Raw genomic sequence first — 25,925 nt, 5'->3', positions numbered from 1 at the left:
CAAATTTTCTATGTTTTCAATTAAAATAGTTACCTCATCTATTACGTTATCTTCCTCATGATAAATATCGTAGATTGGTATAGAGTTCCGCCCTATGGAATAATATTCATCCTCAAACTCTTATTCCTTATAGTAGTAAATCCATTCAACCTCATACAATAAATCAACAAAACCTTCAGTTTGAAGAGTATTATGAAATTCTGGTAAATCACTTTAAAATTAAGATCCCATAATGCTCCTCTCAATCACGGTGTTATCAAAATAGAGCATGATTGTGAGACGAGTTCTCAAGACTAGAATTGGAATCGTGATCTTTCATTTCATGATCACCGATATCCTGCGCCGTTAGATGCTGGGATAACTTTGCAACCTGTTTCTGCAAATCTTCAATCATTAGTTCTTGAACACTACAATCACAATGTTGGACTTCTTCGTTCGGAACCTACTCGCGATGACCACCAACCATAAAAACTGACGAGATATTAATTCAAGAAAGATGCTTAAACTCTAATGCCAATTGATGATGAACATAATAGAGATTTTTCTGTAAACTAGTTTAAACAAATGATCAAAATAAAGAAGATAAGAGATTCGCCCAAAACATAGATAAAACTCTGAATAATATTGATTAATAGTAAAATTTGTAATCATTATAATGATTTTTTAAAAATGAAAAAATCTAAATTATTGTATGAGAAATAAATACATAAATAGACAAGAATTTTACTAAAGTTTTAGCCAAAATTAAAATCAGAATCACTTCCAAAATTTAAAACTAAATATTTACTAATAAGACAAAAATGAGTATAAATATATGATTTGAGGGAAAATAACTAATAATGCCCTTAGTCCAAGGAAGATACTAAACTTTTTCTTCCATATTTGTAAAAATTCACCTTCAAAGTAGTATTTCAATATAATAAATGTAGAATCTGAACCTAAATATCTCGTATCAATTTGGATTTGTATAACAAATGGACTATCAAGCTTAGACTTTTGAGATTTTTGGACTCATTTGAATACTTGGAATATCGCAGTATATCTGTTAATTATAGTGAAATAATTTGAGTTAAGATGATTTATTCAATTTTATAAAATAAAAAATAGTATAAAATTAAAAAATTGTTTGAATATAATTTTTTATTAGTATTATTTTAAAATTTAAAAAAAGTATGATTGTTTTTGTGTTTTGTTTAAGAGTTTAGAAAAATTATAATGATTAAATAAAAAAATTGAAGATTTTAAATTAAAAATTATTTTATATTTAAGAATGAAATATCTAAAATTATTTGAAAGCAATTGGTTGCAAAATAAATTCTTAGTAATTAGTATTTAAAAAATAAAAATAATATTTAAGTTGTAAAGTAGTACAACTGTTGAAAAAATTAACTAAATATAAAATTTGTATAAAAAATTTATCAGACATTATCTTTTTAAAAAAATGGAGCGTTGTAATCTTAAAATAAATAAATTTTAAGATATGGAATGGGATATGATGGATGTGCGAGGGAAAGTAGTAGTAGGTATTGAAAAGTCAAAGTTTTAAAAGTTATAGAGCACGATGTATTATTTTAATTTATCTAATTTTATTTTATTATTATAAATTTTTTTATATAAATTATAATAATAAATCATTTTAATTTTTTAAATATTAATTTAATTCTTTTTAAAAATTTTAAATAATAATAATATTAAAAATTAATATTTTATTTAACCTCATCAACTTTTAACCTTAAGCATTAAATGAGCAGATTTGAAAATTAAATACAATACGAAATCAGGAAAAAAAACCATACTGACACAATTGAAAAAGATGAAAAAAACATAAAAGGGGGTGTCCGTTTTCGAGTGGTCAAATCACAAAATAAATTGTGAGGCGGATTTGGAACGATCTCCCCCTGCTTCCATGATACGTACTGCAACCCTATACAGATTACTGTATCTCTTTCCCCAGCACCTTCCTTTCTCAGTTCTCTACCTTATTCTCGCAAGATTTTCTGCAGGCTTACTTTTCAAATACGTTTCTCTCGTCACCTTCACCAGCCATTCGCGTGCATGCTATCTGCCCTCTCCTCTCCTGTAAGTCCCTCTCTCTGTGTCTTTCTCAACCTCAGCCGTTTACCCTTGTCTTCTCCGACGATATTCTGTGTCTGCGTAGGACTTCTTGGCAAGTTTTTGTTTGGAATATCTCTTTGTCTGGTTGCTTAAACAAGTTTTCGAAAAGATATCTTATATTTGCATGATTCTCTCTTCTGATACTCCTCGTCTTAGTTTTCAAACACTAGCCATCTCTTTGCGACTTGGGTTCGTTTATTTTTCAAAAGTAACAAATTGGAGGACATCGAAAAGCTCTCATTTTCCCCCTTCTCCAATGTTTTGTGATTTGCTAATGAAGCAGAAAAACATGAAAAAAAGGGGTTTGAAGGCGATCCATACATGCGGGTGGTTTTGGGTCATTACTCATTACCATTCCAACACATTGAATGTTCACTTTACTACATGGGATTTGATTGCTTGTGGGCTCCTCGATTATTTGGTTATTTATTGTTCCTCGAGATGCGCGCTTTTCATGTTTCCTATCTTCTTTTCTACTTCCATTACGAGACCGCGAACTATATGTCGTATGGTCTCCCTGTTAAATGCAATGTCAGGCACTTAACTAGCAAGAAAATATGCAGAAGATTTAAGCGAGTTTGACAGTACCAAAGAAAGTAACAATCTTGCGTAAAATACAAGGCTGCGGCCCCATAAAATTATTATCTGTATTTATTGAACCTTCGTATGTGCAGGTTGAGAGGTGGGTGAATTCAATAATAATGGGGTTGTGGGAGGGAGACATGACAACAGAGAAAATAGCTTCATCTTTTTCAACTTCTGATGATCAAAATGAGGCAAATCCTACACCAAGAGGAAGAAGCAGTTTCAGGGAAAGTCGCTCAAAGCCATCCTGGCTTCTGTCCACCCTTTCCGGTACACATCCTAACTCCACCTAACAAGTATGTCTTAACTTGTTTGTGCCTGTGCTGATTCCTTGCTTCCAATGTATTTGATTTCAGGATAAGGGTATTCCCATGTCCCATCTTTTTTTTTTTATCTGAATCTTCATTGACATGGGCTACTAATATCTAATGCTTTACAATAAACCAATTAACTGAATCGAACTTGAACAACAACAATATATGTTGTATAAATATAATGTCTTGTGACAATGTTTTAAGAATTATTGTTGCTGTTTGTGTTGTTTGTCAGCTCAGGACAGCGAATGTCTGGCTTAAACCACAACAATTTTCTTATTGATTCAAATGGGACACTTTGGGAAACAAGTTTGAATTTGAAAAAGCCAAGTTGAAAAAGTACTGTCATAGAATACATATACATCTTGAAGACTTTAGCGTATGTGGCAGTGTATACTTCCTCTGTGTGTTTAAATTTCAAACTCTTGACGCATAAAGAAAGCAATCCCAAGGCCAAACCCAGAATAAATAAATAAATAAAATTATACAATGCAGTGTACTATTGAATTATTTTTGGTTGGTATTCGCAACGGCGACCTTTCTGTTCTTTCGTGTTTCGTCGTTGTCAATGTTCAGTTCCTCGTGAGTCTTTTCCTACCACATCCTCTTTACTCGTGTCCTTATCCTTTTTTTTTTGCGTGGTATTTCGAAAGAGTAATGATCGAGCCAACACATCGGAAAACGATGTAAAATGAGTGATACGGTTGTTAATTTCTTATATTTTAAATTCATAATATTTTTATAAAACAATGTGAAAAATCAGTGATTTATTAGGTATTTTATTAATAAGATTTCTAAATAAATTTTCTTTTTACAAATTATTTTATAAGAATATTCTTAGTTTAAAACATAATTATGTAAAAAATTATAAAAAAAAATTGTATTTGTATAATTTTCTTTCAAATTTCCTACATTTTGTCATCCTTTACTTCTTTAAGAATTTACTTAATATTATTTTAATTTTAATGGGATTTAAATTATATTATAAATTGAACTTGGGTCCTATCTTCTCTTTCATTCTCATACTAAAACTGTAAAAATATATATGAACTAATATTTTAATGTATTTTTTTTTCCTAAAACTTGGAGCGTACACAGAGTAGCACATGGGACCATGATGTTGACCTTACCCTGAGAACAACTCTGGCGTAGCCGTAGATAGATGTCCCATTCCATGTTCCAATCGAAACAAACAATTAAATTCAAATTTTTTTTCAAACTTCGCGAACAGACCTGTCTCTGTTGTTTTTGCCATGTTGTATACAAAAGATTATGTAGTAAGATCTTTCGTTTTCTCACACATTTATAATTTCGTCGGTGCTTGCTGTCCATGGTTTCCCAAATGAGATTTGAAAGATGTCGGATCTCAAAAAAATAAAAAAGTAGGAGATAGGGTCTGTACTTTTTTAGGAGATGCAGATAAGAGCCTTTTTTGTTACATGGTCCATAAAATAAATGGGTTAAGTTAAATTTGGTTGTTTTTGGCAATTCCATAGGGCTTTCTACTATATATATATTTATATAAATATATATATGCAGATAAAGAGATTCCTGCAAGGGCACCCTCGGAATTAGTACATTTAGCTATATACAAAAATGGGATTATGTCAAAATTTAAGTACAAACGGCACATGTCTCTCCCCTTCAGTCCCCTTCTGTTCATGACCCAAGCTCAGACAGCTTCAATGCTGGTGGGAAGATGAAATGACTTTTTGAGAACCAATCAAGTGAGTCATGTGTCTGAGTCCGCATGTTCCTTGTTCCAACATGTTTGTTCATTTAGTTTACGCTGATAACCTTTTTTTTTTTTTTTGTCCATTTTCGGAATTTATGCCTAAATATTATTTTTTGTTGTTGACTGCATTGTAATTAAATTTTTGAATTTTCGTATGGTATGATAGATTTGGATGCTAGGATGATGACATTGACAATGAAGACGGTTGTAGAAGACAACACCGGTGACACCTTTCGGGAGCGTGCTGAATCTTACTATCAGAAACGGCCTCAGCTAATTGCCCTACTCCAAGACCTCTACAATGGCTACATCACCTTATCTGATCGTTACATTCAAACATTGGCCAAATCTCATCGAAGTAATTCGTCCCGAATCTCAGCTGTGGATTTTGATAAGTCTGATCTTGAAGAAGAAGATGGCATGACCAACGTGTTTGATTCGGATGCCGAGAGCTCCCTGTCTTACCAACAACCTCCTCAGATAATGCTTGATGGATATGGCACATCGGTAGGTGATGCCATTGTTGCAGATCTCGTGATCAAGAACGTTGAGTATGACATATTACAGCATGAGATGGGCGTTATAGAGCAGCGCAGTAGTGAGTCCTCAAGGAAGATAGATTTGCAGAAGAGCTTGCTTGAAGTGCTAGAGTCAGAGAGGCTAATACTACTGAATGAGAATGCAAGGTTACGGTATAGGGTGCATGCATTGGTGGATGAGAACAAAGGGTTGGCGTCAGAATCTACACTCATGAAGAGGAAGGCTAGCGAGTTGGCAAGATGTGTGCTGAAGATGAGGGAAGGTCATAGGGTTTTCATGCTCAATCGTAGAATAGAGGATCTTCAGGCACAGATTTATGGGTTGGAGAAGAGGAACAAGGAGTACTATGAGCAGCTTGTACAGAGAGACCAACGTGTTAAAGAATGCACAGGAAAAAAGAATGTTGTTGAGGATGATGTCGTGGATGATTGCTCTAAAAGGGAGAAGCAGCCCAATCTGAGATTGAAGAAGGGTAGTATCCGTGGGAAGAAAGGTCATGGATGGTGGAAAAGGTTCAAGAACATGGACTTGTTTTTTTGTGGGCTCGACTTAAGTTGTACTTGACAATGTGTATTTGGGTCAAACTATTACATGGTGTTATGATATAGCGTAGCATCCCCTGGAACTTTCTTTTTTATTAGGTTTTTCTGGAACATTTGATAGTCAATCTAATCTCTCAATATTAATGATGTATTGATAAAATGTCGTGTATTTTTACCAGTAACGAATGAATTATGAAGAAATAGCAAAAGAAAAAGGAACAAAAAAGAAAACCAAAAGGAATCAAGGAAGAAACGACAGAGTAAAAATTCCCTGTACTTTATGGATTTATTGATTTAAAGGCATTGAGCTTTTGCAACATCTGAGTCGAATCTTTTGTGAAATCAATGAGAGAAAAAGGAAAAAAACAATAAAAGAGAAGTTTAACCATGTCTTAAGCTTACATATCAAACTCCTTAAACTCCATATATGAGATTCGCAATCTAACTTTGGGGCGTCTCTCTTGCTTTAAACAGGTGGTGAATTTAAAAAGAGAAATACTTTATTCACAAAAGAATTATATAAAGATAATCTCGCAAATTAATGTGCTTTATTATAATTTGTTAAAATTGTAAAGTTATTTTTATTGTAAGTAGATCTAACGGATTACATAAAATCACGTTAATTTATAAGAGGTTTAAGTAAACTCTCTTTGTGGCTTTACCAATTCTCATTTAAAAATTATAAAAGCAATGATTAATAAAGTTGATCACATAGGATACGAAAGGAAAGGGGGAAAGCATCTGTATTGCTTAAATTCGGGTGCATGAAACTTATAAAATAAACTCACATAAAAAATTGGACCCAAGCGTGAATGAGTGACCTTTCTTATTAGAATGGTACTGGTACCAAGTATGAAACTTATAAAATAAACTCACCTAAAACTTTGTTATTTTTGTAAGTTTTATATATGGTTAGGAATGCTAATTGGCAAATCAAATATTACAAAATATGTTTAGGAATGCTTTTAATGCCCTTTAGCTTTAATTATACAGAAATTCTGTGCAAGAACTTGGGTACTTTATGGTTTCATACTTCCCAGATGTTTTTATAGTAAATTCATGACTCGATGATGTGGATAGTGAGAAACAACTAATGGCTTATCAGGGACTCGGGATTGGTTTGGTCCAGGAAGTAGAGTGATTATAACATGCAGAGATAGTCATATGTTGATAACACATAAAGTGAATGATATCTATGACGTTGAGCTGTTTCAAACCGTCGATACTTTGCGACTCCAAAGTAACACTTTAGTTTGTCGGTCTTCAATCCACCATACTAAAGAGTTGCAAAGCATTGGCGGTTGGAAGCAACTCAACCTCCTAGATATCATTCACCTTATGTATTATCAATAGATGACTATTTCTGCATGTTATAATCACCCTACTCCCTGACCAAACCAATCCCGACTCCCTGACAATGCCATTAGTTGTTTTTCACTATCCACATCATCAAGTCATGAATTTATTATAAAAACATCTGGAAAGAATGAAATCATAAAAGTACCCAAGTTCTTACATAGAATTTCTGTACAATTAAAACTAAAAGACATTAAAAGCATTCCTAACCACATTTTGTAATACTTGATTCGCCAATGAGCATTCCTAACCATATAAAACTTAAAAAAATAACAGTTTTTAAAATACACAAGCCTGCTCCCAAAGATTTCTTGTACCAGGTGTGACCCTTTCCATCACATAAGCCCAGGCTACAGAAGTTCTATGCATTCTGCAACAGACAGTGAATGTTTATGTTAAAATTCTAAATAAAATTGTAAAACATCATAAGGAACTTTGTACTCCACGTAAGTTCAAAGAGTAGGAAAAATTCAAAAAATCTTCAATTGACCTCGTTCAAAATATTCTTCAATGTTATCTCTAGCATGCAACTTTATAAAAATTCATAGAATATGAGAACAATTTCGTACTTGCTTTTCAAGGATATCCAGACTAGCTAAAATTAGTATACATTCCAATAACCAATACCATCACTATATATGCATGTAGATTTGACTTTTTGTATATGACTAATAACTTCATTTTTTGTTTTGGTTTTTAATACAGACGAAACCAACCCTCAAGGCCATACCCATTCATTGTCAAATGCTTTCCACAAACCCCAACACATACTTGATGATTAGGACCTAAACATTTTAATGGTCGACAAAGAGCTAGTGTGGGGTTTAATTACGCGATTTTAAATGACACTACGTGTAATGGGCTTATTACTTGGCCAAGGAAGCCAAGGTTCCTTAAGTGAACCTATATGGGTGAAAGTTGGAGCGTGGATCCCTTGTGGAGAAGAGACTGAATCTAACGATAGAGTAAGAGATGAAAAAATGACTTTAAGGTAGGTTAGCTGTTTTATAATGCCAGTTCAACATTTACTTCTGTTGTAATATTATTAACCACACACTGATTGATGGAGGATTCAGAGGAGTCGGTCAGCTCCCAGGGCTCAGGTGGGTTCTAAGCCATGACACTTCGTCTATGTATGATGGGTTGTGAGGTCCACTTTTTGGGCTTGGGACCACTTTTTGTGCTTAAAGAGGAAGCAAGCCCATCTTTCAAGCCTCCTGGTATGAGAATTGACTGACACTAACATGAACTTTGACCGAAATGGGCATAAAAACCCGTGTCATTACCCTCATGATTCAACATAGTTGCACTGTTCCTTGTAAAGCTGATCATGATATTCAGCCATGGCACTCCTCACTCACTTACCTTATTTCAAGGTGCTTGCAGATATGCATAATATAACAAAAATCTATATATATTAGGAGCCAATTCTGCTTTAAAACTTGGTCCAGTTAAAAACTTGGTCAATTTTCAAGGTGCCTGCTAAAACATGTTGGCAAACAAATGCAACCAAACAGAAACGGTGGAAGAACTTTTATGGAGGTGTCGTATTCCGTAACTTTTTTATTGGTAAACAAGATTTTATTGATGATATTGATATAGGCATAGCCCAAGTACACGGGACATATACAAGTGTGATACCCAGTACCCACACATGTGATATAGGCATAGCCCAAGTACACGGGACATATACAAGTGTGATACCCAGTACCCACACATGAGTGACTAGTGAAATGGAGCCAGAATACACTGCCATATTAAATCTCGTAGTGCTTCTTAATTGTAAGTAGGAATTTATAATTTCCTCTGATGCTCCAGATGCATTGAAACATATTTTGTCAAAACGTTTTAAAACATTATTAAAGCTAAAAGTTCTAACCTGGAAAGCAGAACCTTAACTTCTTATGTTATTATTTTCATTGATTCAACAGTGACTTCAGTCACATTAAAGTTCTCAAGGCATATCAGTAGCAGCAAGTTTCTCCTCAAGCTTAGCAATCCGAGCCTGCAAGAACACAGAACAATCCCACAATATGATATTGATATTCATAACAAGAACTCCAGGGAAAAAAGATTAAGACAGAACCGATGCCTACGCTTGTTAAATAAATATTAGTATTTAGAGGTGATTATATAATCAAGAAGATAGAAAGCCAAATGAATAAGCGTACTAATTGCAAGCCTGAAAACATACCGTACTTACACAATATAACAGCATGACCAATTTTGTGCACAAATATTAGTTTTTCATCATACACAACAAAGCAAATGCAGAGTTATTTGATAAGATCAACGTTGGACATCCCTTCCAAAACTGCATCAATACCAAATTGCCGGGGTTGTATTGAACCAATGCTAAAATGAGTGAAGATCATATCTATTTTTACCCTTAAGCCCCCCAATTTTGCCATAAGCTGACCAGGCTAACCAAGGCATAAGTAAGTGTTCTAGGCTAGATTGTTTTCAAAGCCAATTCAATAGCCCAACATGATGTTACTCCCAAGTGGGCTTTACATCATCTAGTATATGCCAACTTAAAGTTTGGGCCTGGGAAGAATCTTTACCTTGCCTTTAATAAACTTCATAAGAGTGCTGCCAGTTGTCCCCATCAGCTTCACCAGGGTGACTTGCTGGAATTATAGATAGAGCAATCGCTTAAGTTTAATGCTCAAAGGGAATACTGAGGTAGTGTCTACTAATTTTTTTCGATTCATGACTAGTCCTGGTCAATAAAGATTGGGCCAACCCCAATTGCTACCCATTCCCTCAACCCAGCTGGTTTTTCTTCAACTCCATTCTGTTTGGCCTGTTCAACTCCAACCTAGTCTGGTCCAAAGATATTTTTCAGCTGGTTTAAATCAGTTCATGGTTTTCTGTATAGTTTGAGCAATCCAAGGTATTTTTCTGCCAATTTTCTTCATTCAGCAACAACATATTCTGCTTCTGCTTTTGGTTGGAGATTTGGCTGTCTACAAAACGCTTGTTTCTAGTTGAGTGGCTGGCTTTATTGAACTTGGTTGCTGCTTTTTCTCTACAAAGACAAAGTCCAGTACATTGGTTCCTCTTGATTGGTCCATAATTCAAATGGCTTCCATTAAACATAATGGAAGTAACTTTGGAGGTATTTCCGCAAGCCAAAGGATAAGGCATCTATTTAACCACTATCTTCCTTCCTCTGACCCTAAGGTTAATGCTTGGGAGCAGGAAGATGCACAGATTATTATGACTTGGTCATAGAGTGGTTAAAAAAAATAGCAGCTGACCTTACTTTGCTCGGACAGTTAAGGAGGTTGGGGGTCATGCTGCTGACTTGTATATGGTGTCAATAATATAACCGGAGTTCATTAGAAATCTAATGAAGGCTTTTCATTCTAAGAAGATAATGAAAGACTTGGAGGGGTCATATTTTAATAGTTTGGACTTCTGTGGAGCTTGATCGGTACCAGCCTACTACTGACATCAAGCAGATGGGAAAACAGTGTGAAAACATGCATGTCATCCAATTTCTGCTATTCATTCCAAGTATGAACCTGTCAAGTCACAAATTTTAGGAAGCAATTCCATTCTTATTTGAAGTTTTGCGGAAAGAACACTTACCCCCTCCCCCACAGACACCGACCCCACCCCCTCGCCCAAAAATAAAAGTACCACGAATTTTGCAATTTGATCCCAAAACTATCGAAGTTGTTGCCAGGCACCTCAATTTGAAACATGTTTCAACATGCACCCTCATCAATATGGCCATTAAGATGAACAAAAGATAGGTGATATAACACAATCCTAACTTTCGGATCTTAAATGAAAAGCAAATTGCAACTTAATTGTTAGCCAAGTGACAATTTTGTTAGGTTTGAGGTCATATTGAAAAAACAATGTGAATATGACCCATCTCCATTGAGGTCATATTCAAATAAGTCTTCTCTCGAGCTTTAGGACTCCAAGTTCTTAGATCCCAATCACTCTACTGAACGATGTACTCTTGCTATCACATTTGGATATGATGGTCACGGAAATTAGGTTGGTTGTGGGGTAAAGGGTTTGGCAGATTCAGGGGGAGGAGCAAGACATTATTGTGATTCCAAACAGTGCAATGATTGTGGTATTAATGGTCGTACAATAGGCTTGTTCTGGCATTTACAACTAGATAGTTAACTTGATGTGAAGAATGATATGTTTCATGGTCATACATTTCACTTGCCATTAAATTGAACTTGATGTGAAAATTGATTTTCTTCATGGGGATCTTTTCCAAGTATACACAGAGCAACCTCCTAGATTTTCTGCTAAATGTGCATATGGAATGTGTGCATCTTAAAAACTGCCGATATGGTCTAAACAGGCACCCATGGCATGGTTTGGACAATCCAGTGAGGCAATACTTTTGTTTAGCATGTCATGATGTAAAACTGGACACTCGATCTTCTATATTCTGTGGTGATAAATATTTTTTATTGGCAGTATATGTTGACAATATTTCCCTTGTAGTGCGAGTGTGGTCAGCTAATTTATTGAGAAACCAGGAAAACTGCATTGCTTGCAGCACAACGTATTCTCAGGTACTTTAAAAGGGTCATGAGGACTCATGCTATCAGACAAGAGTAATCATTACTTGGGTATTGAAGGTTACAGACGCAGACTATGCTTTCACCCTCATAGAGAATATCCCATTGGTTACTATACATTTCTTGGAAGTAATCTGATAACATGGAAAAGTAAGAAATGAACTGTTGTTGCTGGATATAGGGCATGACATTGATACTGAGATACATCTGATAGTTCTTGTGAATTTGAGCAGTTAAGGAATTTTCTTCAAACAGCAACAAACCCAATCTTTCACAAAACAATTAAAACATATAGAACTAGATTGTCATTTTGTTCAAAGCAAGTTGATTAATAAAGAAATGGTCACTACCTATGTGAAATTAGAAGATCAACTGGCAGATTTGTTCACATATGGCTGTATTTATTTGTTCCAAGTTAGGATACGATATATGGTCATGTAAATATAATATACATATATATATATTCCTCAACTTGCAGGGAAGTGTAGAGTATTTTTTTACGTTATCTAGACTGGTGGTTATCAGAAATTAGTCCTTCTGGAGGAATTGCAGGAAATAGAGGTACAGGAATTACAGGGAGACATCTCAGAGGAGGGGTTAATGAGGAAGGGCACGGTTATGGCAAATTTGGAGAGAGTTTTGTTGGCGGAGGAGACTTCGTGGTGCCAAAAATCTAGGGCACTTTGGTTGAAAGAAGGGGATAGGTGCACGAAGTTTTTTTCATAAAGTGGCAAACTCTCATCGGGGGAGTAATGCCATTGAGGTTCTACATTCAGGTACCGAGGTGCTGTCTTCGAAGACTGATATAGAGAATCATATTGTGCATTTTTATGAGTCCCTTCTTACTGAACCGGTTGAATGGAGGCCGAAGCTTGATGGCCTGCGGTTTGAGTCTATCGATACTCAGAGTGTGTATGTTCTGGAGAGACCTTTTGATGAAGACGAGGTTTACAAGGTCATTTCTGGGATGGCGAAGGATAAAGCACCTGGACCGGATGGCTTCTCTATGGGTTTCTTTCAATCTTGCTGAGACATAGTGAAAGGTGATGTTATGCAGGTCTTCAAGGAATTTCATTCGTTTCAAAAGTTTGAAAGATCTCTTAATGCGACTTTTATTGCTCTTATTCCCAAGAAACAAGGGGCATCGATCATTCAGGATTTTCGCCCTATAAGTTTGGTTAGTGGTATATACAAAATAATTTCGAAGGTGCTTGCCAACAGGTTAAGCCCTGTGATGGAACAGATTATCTCCAAACCACAAAACGCTTTTATTCGCGGGAGACAAATTCTTGACTCAGTGCTCATTGCTAATGAGTGCTTGGATCACAGGTTGAAGGAGGGAGTTCCAGGTATTCTTTGCAAGTTAGACATGGAAAAGACGTATGATCATGTGAACTGGGAATTCTTATTATATCTACTTCGGAGGTGTGGGTTTGGTGAGAGGTGGATTTCATGGATGAGTCATTGTATTTCTACTGCAAGGTTCTCGGTGCTTGTTAATGGAACACCTGTTGGTTTCTTTAATAGTTCTCGGGGTTTGCGACAAGGTGATCCATTATCTCCGCTTCTGTTTGTTATAGTCATGGAGGCTCTTAATCAGATGGTAAAGGCGGTTGTGGATGGTAGTCTCTTATCGGGTTATCAGGTGGGCAATGGCATGGGTGACTCTATTATCATTTCACATCTATTATTTGCAAACGATACCCTTCTCTTCTGTGATGCAGATATTTGTCAGATCCAAACTCTACGAGCATTGCTACGTTGCTTTGAAGCAGTGTCAGGTCTCAAGGTGAATCTTGGGAAGTCCGAGATGGTTCCAATGGGTGCGGTCTCTAATATTCCCAGCTTAGCAAGCTTTTTGGATTGTAAGGTGTCTGATTTGCCGATGAAATATTTGGGCCTACCATTGGGCGCAACATTCAAGGCTAGAGCTATTTGGGATGGGGTAGTGGAGAAGATTGAGAAAAGGTTGGCTGGATGGAAACGGATGTATTTATCGAAAGGAGGTCCTCTCACCCTTATTAAGAGTACCCTTACTAATCTTCCCATTTATTATCTATCCCTATTTCCAATGCTTGTAGGGGTGGTGAATAGGATTGAGAAACTTTTTAAGGCGTTCCTTTGGGGGGGTTGTAGGGGAGGAGAAGAAATTCCATTTGGTTAAATGGAAGACAGTATGTGCCCCAATTGAGCAGGGGGGTTGGGAGTGTGTGACTTGAGAATTTTTAATAAAGCGTTGTTGGGGAAATGGTTGTGGAGATATCATTCTGAAGGGGGATCTTTGTGGAAGACAATCATCGATGTTAAATATGGAGCGGCTTGGGGTGGATGGCGTTCTAATGAAGTGAGAGGGGGCTATGGTGTGGGTTTATGGAAGTTTATAAGGATGGGGTGGCCATGTTTTGAACAAAAAATTTGTTTTGTAGCAGGTGAGGGCAACCGTATCAGTTTTTGGCGAGATGTGTGGTGCGGAGACCGGGCTTTGAAAAGGGCATTCCCGGCTCTTTATAGTATTGCAGCGAATAGGGAGGCTTCAGTGGCAGATATGCATTTCTTTTTGCATGGCTCTCATCAATGGAATATTCTTTTTAATAGGAATTTTCATGATTGAGAACTAACTAATGTATCAGATTTTTTCAGCTTGCTATACTCCAAGGGATTGCCAACAGTACAGGGGGATAGAGTGAAGTGGAGTGCTAATAATAAGAAATGCACGGTTAAGGCGTATTACAAGATCTTGATAACACAAGATCATATTCTGTTTCCCTGGAAAAATATATGGAGGTCCTGGGTGACATCCAAAGTTGCTTTTTTTGTATGGAGTGCTGCTCTTGGGAAGATCTTAACTACGGACAACTTGAGAAAGAGGGGTTGTGTCATGGTAGATTGGTGCTATATGTGCAAAAAGAATGTAAAATCTGTGGACCACCTGCTATTGCATTTTAAGGTAGCAAGGGGGTTGTGGGATGAGATTTTTCAAAGGATTGATGTTCCTTGGGTGATGCCCCTGAGGGTTGTGGATCTATTGGGTTGTTGGAGGAAGTTGCAAGGCTGTCATCAGGTGGCTGCGGTGTGGAAGATGATTCCGCTATGTATCATGTGGTGCCTTTGGTTAGAGAGGAATGCACGTTGTTTCGAGGATAAGGAACGAACAAGAGAGGAGCTGAAGAATTTTTTTCTGCACACTCTATTGTCTTGGTTTTCAGCTATTGTACTAAATGGGGATAATGCTCATGAATTTTTGTCTTTAATTCAGCATAGCTAGATTGTATTTAGGTGTTCTTCTGTACACTTCTGGTGTACATGGCTTATGCATTTTTCATTCACTTCAATAATATTTTCTCTTACCTATAAAAAAAAAATAAAAATCTTGCTAGTGGAAAAAATGTTAATCTTTGGATTGCATTTCATCTATAAATATTAAACATGTGGGCTTTGTAAGTTTTAAGCCCACCATTTCATTTCAGAATTTGTTACCTTACGGGAATAAGGGCATTTTTTTTTTTCTGAAAACTCAGAGAGGACATTTTTTTTATAAGCAACTCGAGAGGACAATTACATTAACAAACTTCAAGACATTCAAATATGGCATGGAGAGATGGACAATCAAGTGATGGAATCCTCAACCACTTTATATATCAGATTCACTTGGACTGATCTAGGAATAGAGCTGTATTTAATTGTAATCCTCAGGTTCCACAAACTTGATGATTTAATTGCTATTTCGTAAGTAATCATTTGATCTGTTTCAATTGCCATCGGTCATTTTCCTTGTAATATATATGAAATTATGTTATGAACACAAGCACGCAAATACAGGCAGATAGTAATAGCATACCAGTTCTCATCTTAGATGCTCTACCCAACCAAGAAGTGTATGAAATACAAGAAGTATTTCATCTCATCTCATCATTATAACTTTTCCAAATTCCCACACCAAAATACAATAAACAATTTAACTTTTTCAAATCTCAAAACAATAAGAATATTAAAAAAATAATATTCTAACAATATTTTATTTTATTCAACTTTCATCTTAACTCTCTATCCAAACCTCCCCTAATAAACAGTTTAGTAGTTGGGTAGAGTATCTAAGATGAGAACTGGTATAGTTTAGTCTAAACTATAACAAAACATCCTCTTGATTTTCATTCTAACTAATCAAAACGACCATAAAGTGCAAAATATACCAGGCACACTATATCACACAAGACTGCAATTGTAAGAGATAAGGCGGGTAACGAGTGTCTGACTTTATCAATGACCATAAGTGGTACTTCACTGATGCAAATCAAGGATATAAAGGTGGTTCAAACTAAAAGGCCATCAGCGTGGTGAGCATAAAGGTTGGCCAGAACTTGCTAATAGACCATATTCAATATCAAGACTGGTTCGCAAAAAGGGAGAAAGTGACCAATCCTTCTATTTTTTAAATCCACTGTTCAACTAAATTTTGGAGGCAAGAAACCAAATATTTTGATAAATTAGAAATAAAATTAAAATGTAACTGCAATCTGTGGATAATCATAGAGGTAGACAGATACCTTAAATGATTTTGAACGGCGAAGTGAAGGATCTATCTGCAAAGACATTAAATATGACTTCTCAGCTGAATCAAATTGGTCCATAGCCAAGAAAGCATCGCCTTGGCAGATATAAGCCTGCAAAAGATATATTAGACATCAGAAATTAATTAAATCTTGATGCATTGCTCACTGTGCTGCATGAATAAACGAAAATCATGATTGAACGATTAACCTTTTTACTTAATAAGGCAAAATATGACAAATAGAATCTATGGATCAAGAAGCATTTGTTGATAAATGTAAAAACAAGTACATTCTTTAACTCACCACATGGAAGAAGCCTTGATGCCGGCTCCCTCTAATTCCCATTTTAGATAAATATGACAAACAATAAAATCAGAGCTAAATGACTGATCCAACATTTTTTTTTTTTTTGATATGTAAGAAGTAAATTTATTGATATGAATGAAGTAGGCATAGTCCATATACACAGGAAGTATACAAAAGAATACCTAAATACATTCTAGATTAGGGACAAAAAATCATAAGCATTGTTTCCATCAAGTACAATGGCTGAGAATCAAAGCATTAAAGTGTGCATAAAAAAATTCTGAAGCTCCGCCACTATGCGCTCCCTATTTTCAAATCATCGCTCATTTCTTTTCGACCACGTACACCACATGATACACAACGGGATCATCTTCCACATTACCGCCACTTGAGGACAGCCTTGAATTTCCTTCCAGCAGGCCAGTAAGTCCACTACCCTCAATGGCATCACCCAAGTGACGTCCACTCTTCTAAAGATCTCATTCCACAGCCCCCTTGTCACCTCAAAGTGCAATAATAAGTGATCCACAGATTCTCTATGCTTTTTACACAAAGAGCACCAATCATCACAATGAGTCCCCTCTTTTTAAAGTTGTTTGTGGTCAAAATCTTCCCAAGGGCGACAGTCCATACGAAGAAAGCTACCTTAGTGGGCACACGAGACCTCCAAATCCTCTTCCAAGGGAATGAAACATGGCCTTGTGCTATCAAGATCTTGTAGTACACCCTAACTGTACATTTTTTGCTACCATTGGCCCTCCACTATATCTTATCCTCCCTTGCCGTAGTATTTCCTAGGGAGTATAACAACCTGAAAAATTCTGAAACGATGTGCAATTCCCAATCATGAATATCCCTATTGAAAAGGACATTCAACTGGTAAGAACCATGAGAAAATACCCGCATATCTGCCACAGAAGCCTCATGATTAGCTGCAATACGATACAGTGTTGGAAATGCCTTGTGGAGAGCACAATCTTCACACCAAACATCATGCCAAAATCTGACTCGGGAACCCTCTCCAACCACAAACTTCCTCAAATTGCAAACTCCCAATCCACCATACGAATTTGGGAAACAAACTTTGTTCTAATTAACAAGGTGAAATTTTGTTTCCTCCCCCACTCCCCCCAACAAAAAAGCCCGAAAAAATTTTTCAATCCTAGTCGCCACCCCGGGTCAATATGTATATTTTGTTATTGGTGAAATCATCATAGAACATTGTTTTTTATCCTTTGGCTCATTTGAAACACAGTTAGCAGAGTTCTGTGTATGCATTAGAGCACCACTCTTCATCATGTAATTTCTTCTCTCAGTATGACCTTCATCTTCCATTCCTAGCACTTCTCACCAGGGATAATCCTTAATATTTCTTTGATTTCCTGATTCGTGTTCCCTTTTTCTTTTTTCTTCTTTTAGTTTTATCTTTAGTTTGATGAAGATTGATCATAGTTTTTGGATTGAAGCTAAGATGTTTGTGTTTAGTAAGAAAGGTGGTAAGTTTTTCTGTATTACTGAGAGGAGCAAGTAGATGTCTAAGTCTCTTCATCTCAATGGAGGAATGGTTATTTGGATGGCAAAGGTGGAGGAGGATTTTCTGAGGTTATCAGGCAATAAAGATTCTTTTCAGACTAAACCTAAAAGGGAAGGTAATAGAGTTTTTATGGTCCAAAATGTCAAAATGCGTTTGGCAGATTTGTAAAGCTGATTGAGTTTGGCATTGGTATGGGGAATGGAATCATGATTCCAGAAGGGAGTAAAGGGGGCGGTTGGGCAGATTTTGTGCTATTAATGAGAGAGATGGTTGATTTTAGGAACTCTATCTCAGTTTTTGAAAACAGAGTTGTTCCAATGAATGTGGTGGTGAATGGGATTCCAGAAATAAGAAGGTGATTTCTGATACATCTTCGAGAGGTGTTAATCATCATCATGAAGTTTCTTACCTCTCGGCCTTAACAAATTCAAGGCAAGAGGATTCTAGTCCTCGACAAAATTATGGCATTGGTAATTTAGGAAGGATGAGTCAATGTTGGATGGTAACAAAAGGAATGATGTTTTGTGGTGGGAACAGATGGATGGAAGGAAGAATGGTTGGCTTGTTGAGGTGTTGCAGAAAGTTTTAGAAGACAAAGGTTCTCTGTGGCATTTAAGGGTTGAGTTATTTGGTTGGAAGAAGAGGTTGGAGTCATTGTTGAAGAAGGTAGATGAAGGGTTGGGTTTGTTTATGGGTTTTAAGGAAGAAGGAAAAAGGATGGGGGAGCTAGGAATGGGCTTGAGGGTTTTAAAGTTCAGACAGCAGATGGGCCGGATTGAGGCCCAGCAAACAAGCCTGGTCATTGGAGGGTAAAGCCCTTACATGAAATACAGTTCTCCATAAGCTCGATGGGAGTGGAGGTCCAACCCAAGGAAACAGTGGCTCTAACACGCACTTCAATGCACAAACAGGGTCGGTGGCAATAGGCGAGTCTTCGAGAGGCTCTCCGACGTGGGGGCTTATCCCACAGCAACTCTTCATTTACTCAAATTTGAGAATGGAAACTCTACGAAGGCCCAGATTAAACCATCGATGGCACAAGAGGTTGCAATTTCTTCACAGAAAGGGACAACAGTGGTAGTCAATCCCTTATAGGGTACTTAGGTGGTGAGTTCAACTTCGGCAAAAGGGAGCTTGTTGCCTTCCTTGGAGCCTGAGCTTCTAATGGTAGATTCTCATCTCGGTGTCAGGAGGTTCTCCTCTCAGCCGTTACTGGCTCCTACTGAGCTAGGTTTTGGAGGAACTGAGTGGGTTTCCGAACGGGTGGAAGTGGTGGAGGGAGATGGGGAAATGAGTGGTAATGTCACTGGGTCCACCAAGGAGTCTGTTTCTGGAGTCCCTTGCACCCAGAGGTTTAATTCTGAGATGCAGATGGTTCTTGGAGGTGAGAAGGAAGTAGAGGCAAGTGAGTCAGGAGAGCTGAGGGAGTCTGATGAAGAAATGGACCTTGATCCATTATGTTCTATTCTTCCTAAAATTGATTGGCCCAATTCTTCATCTGATTGGGTGATGAGGCAAGTGGATGAAATCAAGTATTGTGTGGGAATCTCGTGTCAGATTTGAGGAACAATTTAGAGCACTTCTAATAGCTATAGAGCCTGGTCAACCTTCATTGGCAAGATCCGCTTTAAAGAAGAAGAGGGATATGAAGAGGTTATTGTGCTCTAATGATTACAATACAAAGGAAGGAAGTGCCTTTAGAGATAGAGGCGAAGAGAGGGTTGGGATTTTCTCTTTTATTTGCTAGGGAGATATGGTTTTGGATAGAAATGATGTATGTAGATCAAGCATTGCATTTTGACATCGAGATTTTCTATTCTGGTGAATGGCACCCCGGTTGGATTTTTAATAGTTCACGTGGTTTGAGAGAAGGAGATCCGCTATCTCCTTTTCTTTTTGTCCTTGTTATGGATGCATTGAGTAGAATGCTTGAAGCGGCGGTAGAAGGAAGGTACTTGTCGGGTTTTGAGGTGGGAAATGAGGAACTAAATAGCATTAAATTATCTCATCTTCTTTTTGCCAATGACACATCGATTTTCAATGAGCCCAACCAAGAACATATTCGAACTTTGAGAGCCATGTTGTTATGTTTTAAAGCTGTCTCAGGTCTTGAGATTAACCTAAACAAGTCTGAAATTCTACCTGTGGGTGCCGTAGGCAATATTTCAGATTTGGCCAATATTTTGGAGTGTAAGATTTCTTCATTGCCGCTGAAGTATCTTGGTCTTCCCTTGGGTGCTTCTCACAAATCTATTTTGATATGGGATAGGGTGATGGAGAAGATCGAGAGAAGGTTGGCTGGATGGAAAAAGTTATATTTGTCTAAAGGGAGAAGAATTACTTTGACAAAGAGTACGCTGTCTAATCTTCCTATATATATTCTTTCACTTTTCCCTTTGCCGGCTGGGGTAGCCAAAAGAATTGAGAAAATTTATCGTAATTTCTTATGGGGAGGAATAGGAGAGGAAAATTTGGTTTCATTTGGTTAGTTGGAACAAGGTCTACCAAACGGTTTCTTGTGGAGGATTGGGGGTGAGAAATTTGAGGTTGTTTAATAAAGCACTTCTTGGAAAATGGCTTTGGAGATATCATGAAGAGAGAAATGCTTTATGGAAGAATGTTGTTGCTGTTAAATATGAGAGTGAGTGGGTGGGATTGGTGTTCTAATGAAGTTAGAGAGGCATATGGGGTGAGTTTATGGAAATTTATTAGGAAAGATTGGGGGGAGTTTTCTAAACATAATAAATTTAAGGTGTGGGAAGGGAAGAGGATTCTCATTTGGCATGACATTTGGTGTGGGGAATCAGCTCTCAAATCAGATTTTCCATCTCTTTATAGGATTGCAAGGGATCAAAATGTTGCTGTGTCAGATTATCTTCTATGGAATGTTGACATTATTAGAGATGCAAATGAGTGGAAAGTGAATATTGTTTCAGATTTTTTGGGAAGAATTTATAATTCAAAAGTGATGCAGGGAAGAGAGGACAGGCTACTGTGGGACCATGCTGGAAATTCCAGGTTTTCAGTCAATTCTTTTTACAAGGTGCTTAATTTTCATTCTAGTTGGAAAAGCATTTGGAGGGTGAAGGTACCTACTAAGGTGGTGTTCTTCAGTTGGGTGGTTGCTCTAGGGAAATTATTGACCACGGATAACTTTAGAAAACGTGGTTTGTGTATAGCTGATTGGCATGTCATGTGCAAGAAGAATAGTGAATCTGTAAATCCCCTTTTTTTTACTTTGTGAGGTGGCAAAGTCTGTGTGGAATGAGGTTATTGGTCGGACAGGTTTATATTGGGTGATGCCTAAGGAAGTTGGGGATCTTCTTGCATGTTCGCATGGTTTTGAGGCAAGGAAATGTGTAGCTGCCAGATGGAGAATGATTCCTTTGTGTTTAATGCAGTGTCTATGGCTGGAAAGGAATGAAAGATGTTTTGAAGACAAAGAGCGTTCTTTTGAAGATCTTCAGAATTTTTTCTTTTCTACTTTGAGTTTGTGGGCTAAGATCTTTGTAAGGAATGATGATAATGTACTGAATCTGTTTCTGTTTTAGTTTTCCTGTTTTCTACAGTGTAGTACGTATTTCCTTTGTATACATCCTGTGTACTTGGACTTGTGCCTATTCTTGGTAATAAATTTCTAATTACTTATCAAAATATATATATATGCTTCTAACAGAGAGTTTTGGAAGAATGGTGGTGATTCCAAAAATGGGTGGTGTTGTCTTGAAGTTAATTCATATGGTGTTGATCTTTGGGAAAACATTTGGTAGGGTTGGAAGCTGTTGGGGGAGTGGCAGGGGGGACTTTTTCTTTTTCTTATTATTCGTAGGTTCTGGAACTTTTTCTTATTACTTGTTCTAAGAAAGCTTCACTAGTGAACCATTACCATATGTCTGTAGGGATTTTATGGTAGGATGTTGAATTTATTCAAGAGGTTCATTTTTTCTTTTTATAGGTAAAAATGAAAATTGAAGAGAGAACCTTATTCAAGAGGTTCATGATTGGAAGGTGAGGATTATTATTTCCCGTTCTGATGATCCTTGCTCCGATTTGATAAAGGGCAGCGAGGACAGGCACTGTTGTGTTCCCTTAGAGTGATAGGAGTTTCAAGTAAGATCATTCCATCAAGAATTTTCTTATCAGAGTGGTACTCTATTCCCTAGGAAATAAATTTGGAGAAATAATGTTTTGTGAGAACTGACTTCTTTATTTGGACAACGGCTTTCTGGAAGATCCTTACGAAAATCTTAAAAATAGGAAAATGGCAGCACCAAGGTGCTGTATCTGCAAAAGGAGTGGGGAATTGATTGTTCACTTATTACGTCACCATGAGATAGTTAGTGCTCTATCGAACTTTGGCTTGTTTCGGCCTTATAGAGTGGTAGATTTATTGAAATATTGGAAAGAAAAGTTTGCTAGCCCTGAGAAGGAGACTCCATGGAAGTTGATCTATCATGCATAATGTGATGCTTAATGAGAGAAAGGAATGATCAAAACATTGAATTGTGAGAAGCCATTGGCAGAAGTCAAGGATCTTTTCATCAAAACCCTATACCAATGGCTGGCTGCTCAATTTTGTTTTTCAGTTTATACTTTTTGGTTTTTCTACTATTGTTCTCAGTTACAGATTAGGTGTCTATCATGCATGCGCCCATGTACATGGATAACAACCTTTGATTACTGGTGAAGTCTTGACTTTTTTATAAAAATAAAAAGAAAAAGAAAAAGAAAAAGAAAAAAAGAATGGACAGGCTCATCGTGTTACACTATTCAGCTTATATAAGAACATATCTATCCTCTTTAGCATTTGATTAAGATTTACATGATTTATGTACAAATGATAATCAAAAGGCTTTGCCTCATTGTCGTTAAACTAGCAAAAACTTTTCTCAATGAGGCTTTGGACCAGCTATTGAAAGCATATAGAATTAAGCCCAACATGGATAGTCTTAGAAGACCTTCAGAAGTCAAGGGTTTTGTAAAACTGCTCTCACCTAAACAATTTCCTTATTTGTACATGCCCACATCCATTAAATAAATGGTCCTCTGTAGTATGTACACAGATTGTGCAATAAATTGTACATTTTCTTTATGGTTTTACTATATTTTCTCTTGACAGATGGAACTTAGAACTGGAAATACTATGATACAGCATTGGGATGCCACTCTCACATACCCAACCAATTTGTAAAATTCCACCTAAACAATTTTCTACCAGGACCTCATATGATGACATTTTCAGAAGGTTTGTACCAAAAACACTGTCTTCTGTGATCTTTAACAAACATTAGCCCATCCCTTTAAAATGAAAAATGATTCCTTGTTTTATTATTTTAAATTGGGAGCTTTAGCTATGCAAGCAAACAGAAGTACATGGATTTCAAATTGTCTTAACTTCACAGCATTGACTACCTTATAGGAAGTAAATGAGTTCTACAAATGGAAGTCAGGGCTTCTAATTACTCCATACTTGATAGAATAAGCATTTAGACATGTATGTAATTCAATCTGCAGAGTTGCTCAAAAGGCAATTTAGTTGTAATGCAACCAATAGTATATGGGTGAGCAATTATTCTTTGTCAGGCAGATTCCATGGTTATTGTGTAATGATTGAACATTAATGGTATTAAGCTCAGCGCAATTTGCTAAAATCTTTTAAGACCCTTGAATCCTTGGACTAATGTTTGTAGCTAGACTTAATTGTAGTTCATTTTAGATTTTCTTCTTCCAAGTTTTAAATTGTAACTGGGGGTTCTGGGAATCTAATGGTATATAAAAAGTTGTTTGGTGTTGAAACCAAAACCATAGTTCTCACATAGCCAGATTCAAGAGCAACAGAAGTAGGGCCCATTTATTTGGCGACTACAATAATTGGCATTTTGCTCACCTCGGGGTACCGTGGAGCAAGTCTCAAAGCTTCTCTGGCATCTCCAAGAGCCCCAGCATAATTTCCCAATGCCAACCGTGCAATAGACCTGAATGTTGGAGGGGAAAAGGATTTCATAAACAATTCGTTTGTATCACGATAGGCACTCGTTGATAGGAGAACAGGCAAAATGTAGAAGGCAATAGTTGTTAGATAGCATAGCGGAGCATTTAGAAGGACAGGGACATGCAGTTGAAAACAAAATCATTTATTTTTCATGCACACCTTCAACTTCCTCCGGGAGACAAGACAGAATACACACCACTGACGTATATGCAGACACAATTGTGGTGGAGTAACTACTGGAGAGCTAACTACAGTAGACATCCATGACTCCTCCAAACAAAACAACTCAAACGGCTGACTACCCGTAGCGGATAAGATATAGTTGAACGAACCTGTCTTTATATAAAACATGGATGCCACCAAACGGTTTTAATTGTATAGCCTGCACCAATATGAACAACAAGAATGTAAACTCGCCAATCTTGCTGACAAATGCATTCAGCAACAAGACCATTTCACCGGAAAAATCGCAACTCTCGATTTCTACGTGTAGAAGGGGAATAACCGTACCTGCGAGAGCAGTTGCTCTGCCAGGGACAAATTTCCCATATCCGACTCGTTCTCCGCTCTCTTCCTCAGCGCAAGCGCTTCCAAGCCAGTCTTGGCAGCAGCGTCGTCCGAATCAAGACCGCAAGATAATAATCCCACCAAGACCTGGGCCGCTCGGGACGGGGTACCACAGTGGCCGACTAGAATGACCCCGCCGCCGTCTTCCGGGAGGGCGGCGAGGTTGGGGCCGGCGCCACAGCGGCCGAGGCAGCCGCAGGAATTGACGGAGACGTTGGGAGGAGCCAGAGCGGAGAGAGTTTGTAAGATCTGCAAGGAACCTTGCCTGCGACATGTCCGGTTCGTGCAAACCCGGATTTCTTGGACTTCCGCCTTGATACTATGCCGTATCGGTTGAATATTGGAGGAAGCGGAGGAGAGGGAAGGTCGGGCGTTGCGAAGCAGACTCAGACCACCCTCCATATGTGCCTCTCGCCCTAGAGGTATAGGTCAGCAGTCGACCAGTTGAGAAGAGCCACACGTCCAGGCACAGAACGATAGAGTTTTTATTTTTTGGGACTCTTTTATGCATATTTTAATTTTTCGTTTCATTTTATAAACGTGTCAGTTTACATCATCCTTATATCATCGTTTAATTTAAAAACAAATAATTAAAAAATTAATGAATAATATTACATCTATTATAAACTATCTTGAATTGTATGACCACATTTATCTAGTCGTCAAATGCATAGTACATAGTGCTAGCATAGTACTAACATAGTGAGTTAGCCGACATATGCATAGTGCATAGTGCTAACATAGTCCTAGCATAGTGAGTTGGCCGACATATGCATAGTGCATAGTGCTAGCATAGTGAGCAAGTATAGTCCCCTTTGTACGCCTATATATATCGTTGAATTTTTTAAGAAATTTATAAGTTTCATAACCTCTCTGAGTTCTATCTCATTCTCTCTTATTTTGAAAGTTTTATAACACGTTACAGCTCTTTCTTTTCTATGATTTCATAACACGTTATCAGCACGATTCTCATCATTTTACTATTTCTTTCTCCCAACTCGATCTTCTTCCTCGTTGTGTGTCTTGCTATCATGTACCTCGAATCTTAGTTTTTCTATAGACCATCTTCAACCAAGGATCTTGGTTTGTGGACGATTGGGTTGCTAAAAACCCAGTTGGAGAAACAGAGGTCAAACTCAAAGCCAAGCTTTTTGGTTTTGTGATCAAATCTATAGACAATGATGAAATTGCCATTGTTAATAAAGCTTTTCAGCTGAGATTTGAGGA

General features: G+C 37.2%; 2 protein-coding genes across 5 annotated transcripts; one reads left to right on the top strand and one right to left on the bottom strand.

Annotated features, from left to right (window-relative positions):
• Positions 1-1,855: 1,855 nt before the first annotated feature.
• On the top strand, positions 1,856-5,991 carry LOC122299040 (kinase-interacting family protein). 2 transcript variants are annotated; one of them, XM_043108876.1, is made up of 3 exons: positions 1,856-2,079; positions 2,790-2,970; positions 4,916-5,991. In XM_043108876.1, the coding sequence occupies exons 1-3, from the start codon at positions 2,056-2,058 to the stop codon at positions 5,851-5,853; spliced, it is 1,143 nt and encodes a 380-aa protein (XP_042964810.1). In that variant the 5' UTR covers positions 1,856-2,055; the 3' UTR covers positions 5,854-5,991. The 2 variants fall into 2 exon arrangements, with proteins under 2 accessions (XP_042964810.1, XP_042964811.1); XM_043108877.1 differs by lacking the exons at positions 1,856-2,079; positions 2,790-2,970 and adding an exon at positions 4,101-4,741.
• Positions 5,992-6,627: 636 nt separating this feature from the next.
• Positions 6,628-25,212, bottom strand: LOC122299041 (small glutamine-rich tetratricopeptide repeat-containing protein 2). 3 transcript variants are annotated; one of them, XM_043108879.1, is made up of 6 exons: positions 24,642-25,209; positions 24,464-24,513; positions 24,027-24,114; positions 16,294-16,410; positions 9,067-9,192; positions 6,628-7,557 (listed from the first exon to the last, which is right to left on the bottom strand). In XM_043108879.1, exons 1-5 carry the CDS (start codon positions 25,098-25,100, stop codon positions 9,142-9,144), a joined length of 765 nt encoding a protein of 254 aa, XP_042964813.1. In that variant the 5' UTR covers positions 25,101-25,209; the 3' UTR covers positions 6,628-7,557; positions 9,067-9,141. The 3 variants fall into 3 exon arrangements, with proteins under 3 accessions (XP_042964813.1, XP_042964812.1, XP_042964814.1); XM_043108878.1 differs by lacking the exons at positions 6,628-7,557; positions 9,067-9,192 and adding an exon at positions 9,707-9,817 and having other exon boundaries at positions 24,642-25,212; XM_043108880.1 differs by lacking the exons at positions 6,628-7,557; positions 9,067-9,192 and adding an exon at positions 10,682-10,717 and having other exon boundaries at positions 24,642-25,211.
• Between the last annotated feature and the right edge of the window lie 713 nt (positions 25,213-25,925).

This window comes from Carya illinoinensis, chromosome 16 (assembly GCF_018687715.1).
Source record: "Carya illinoinensis cultivar Pawnee chromosome 16, C.illinoinensisPawnee_v1, whole genome shotgun sequence".
Classification (NCBI taxonomy): Eukaryota; Viridiplantae; Streptophyta; class Magnoliopsida; order Fagales; family Juglandaceae; genus Carya; species Carya illinoinensis.
This window is presented reverse-complemented; position numbering and strand designations above follow the sequence as displayed.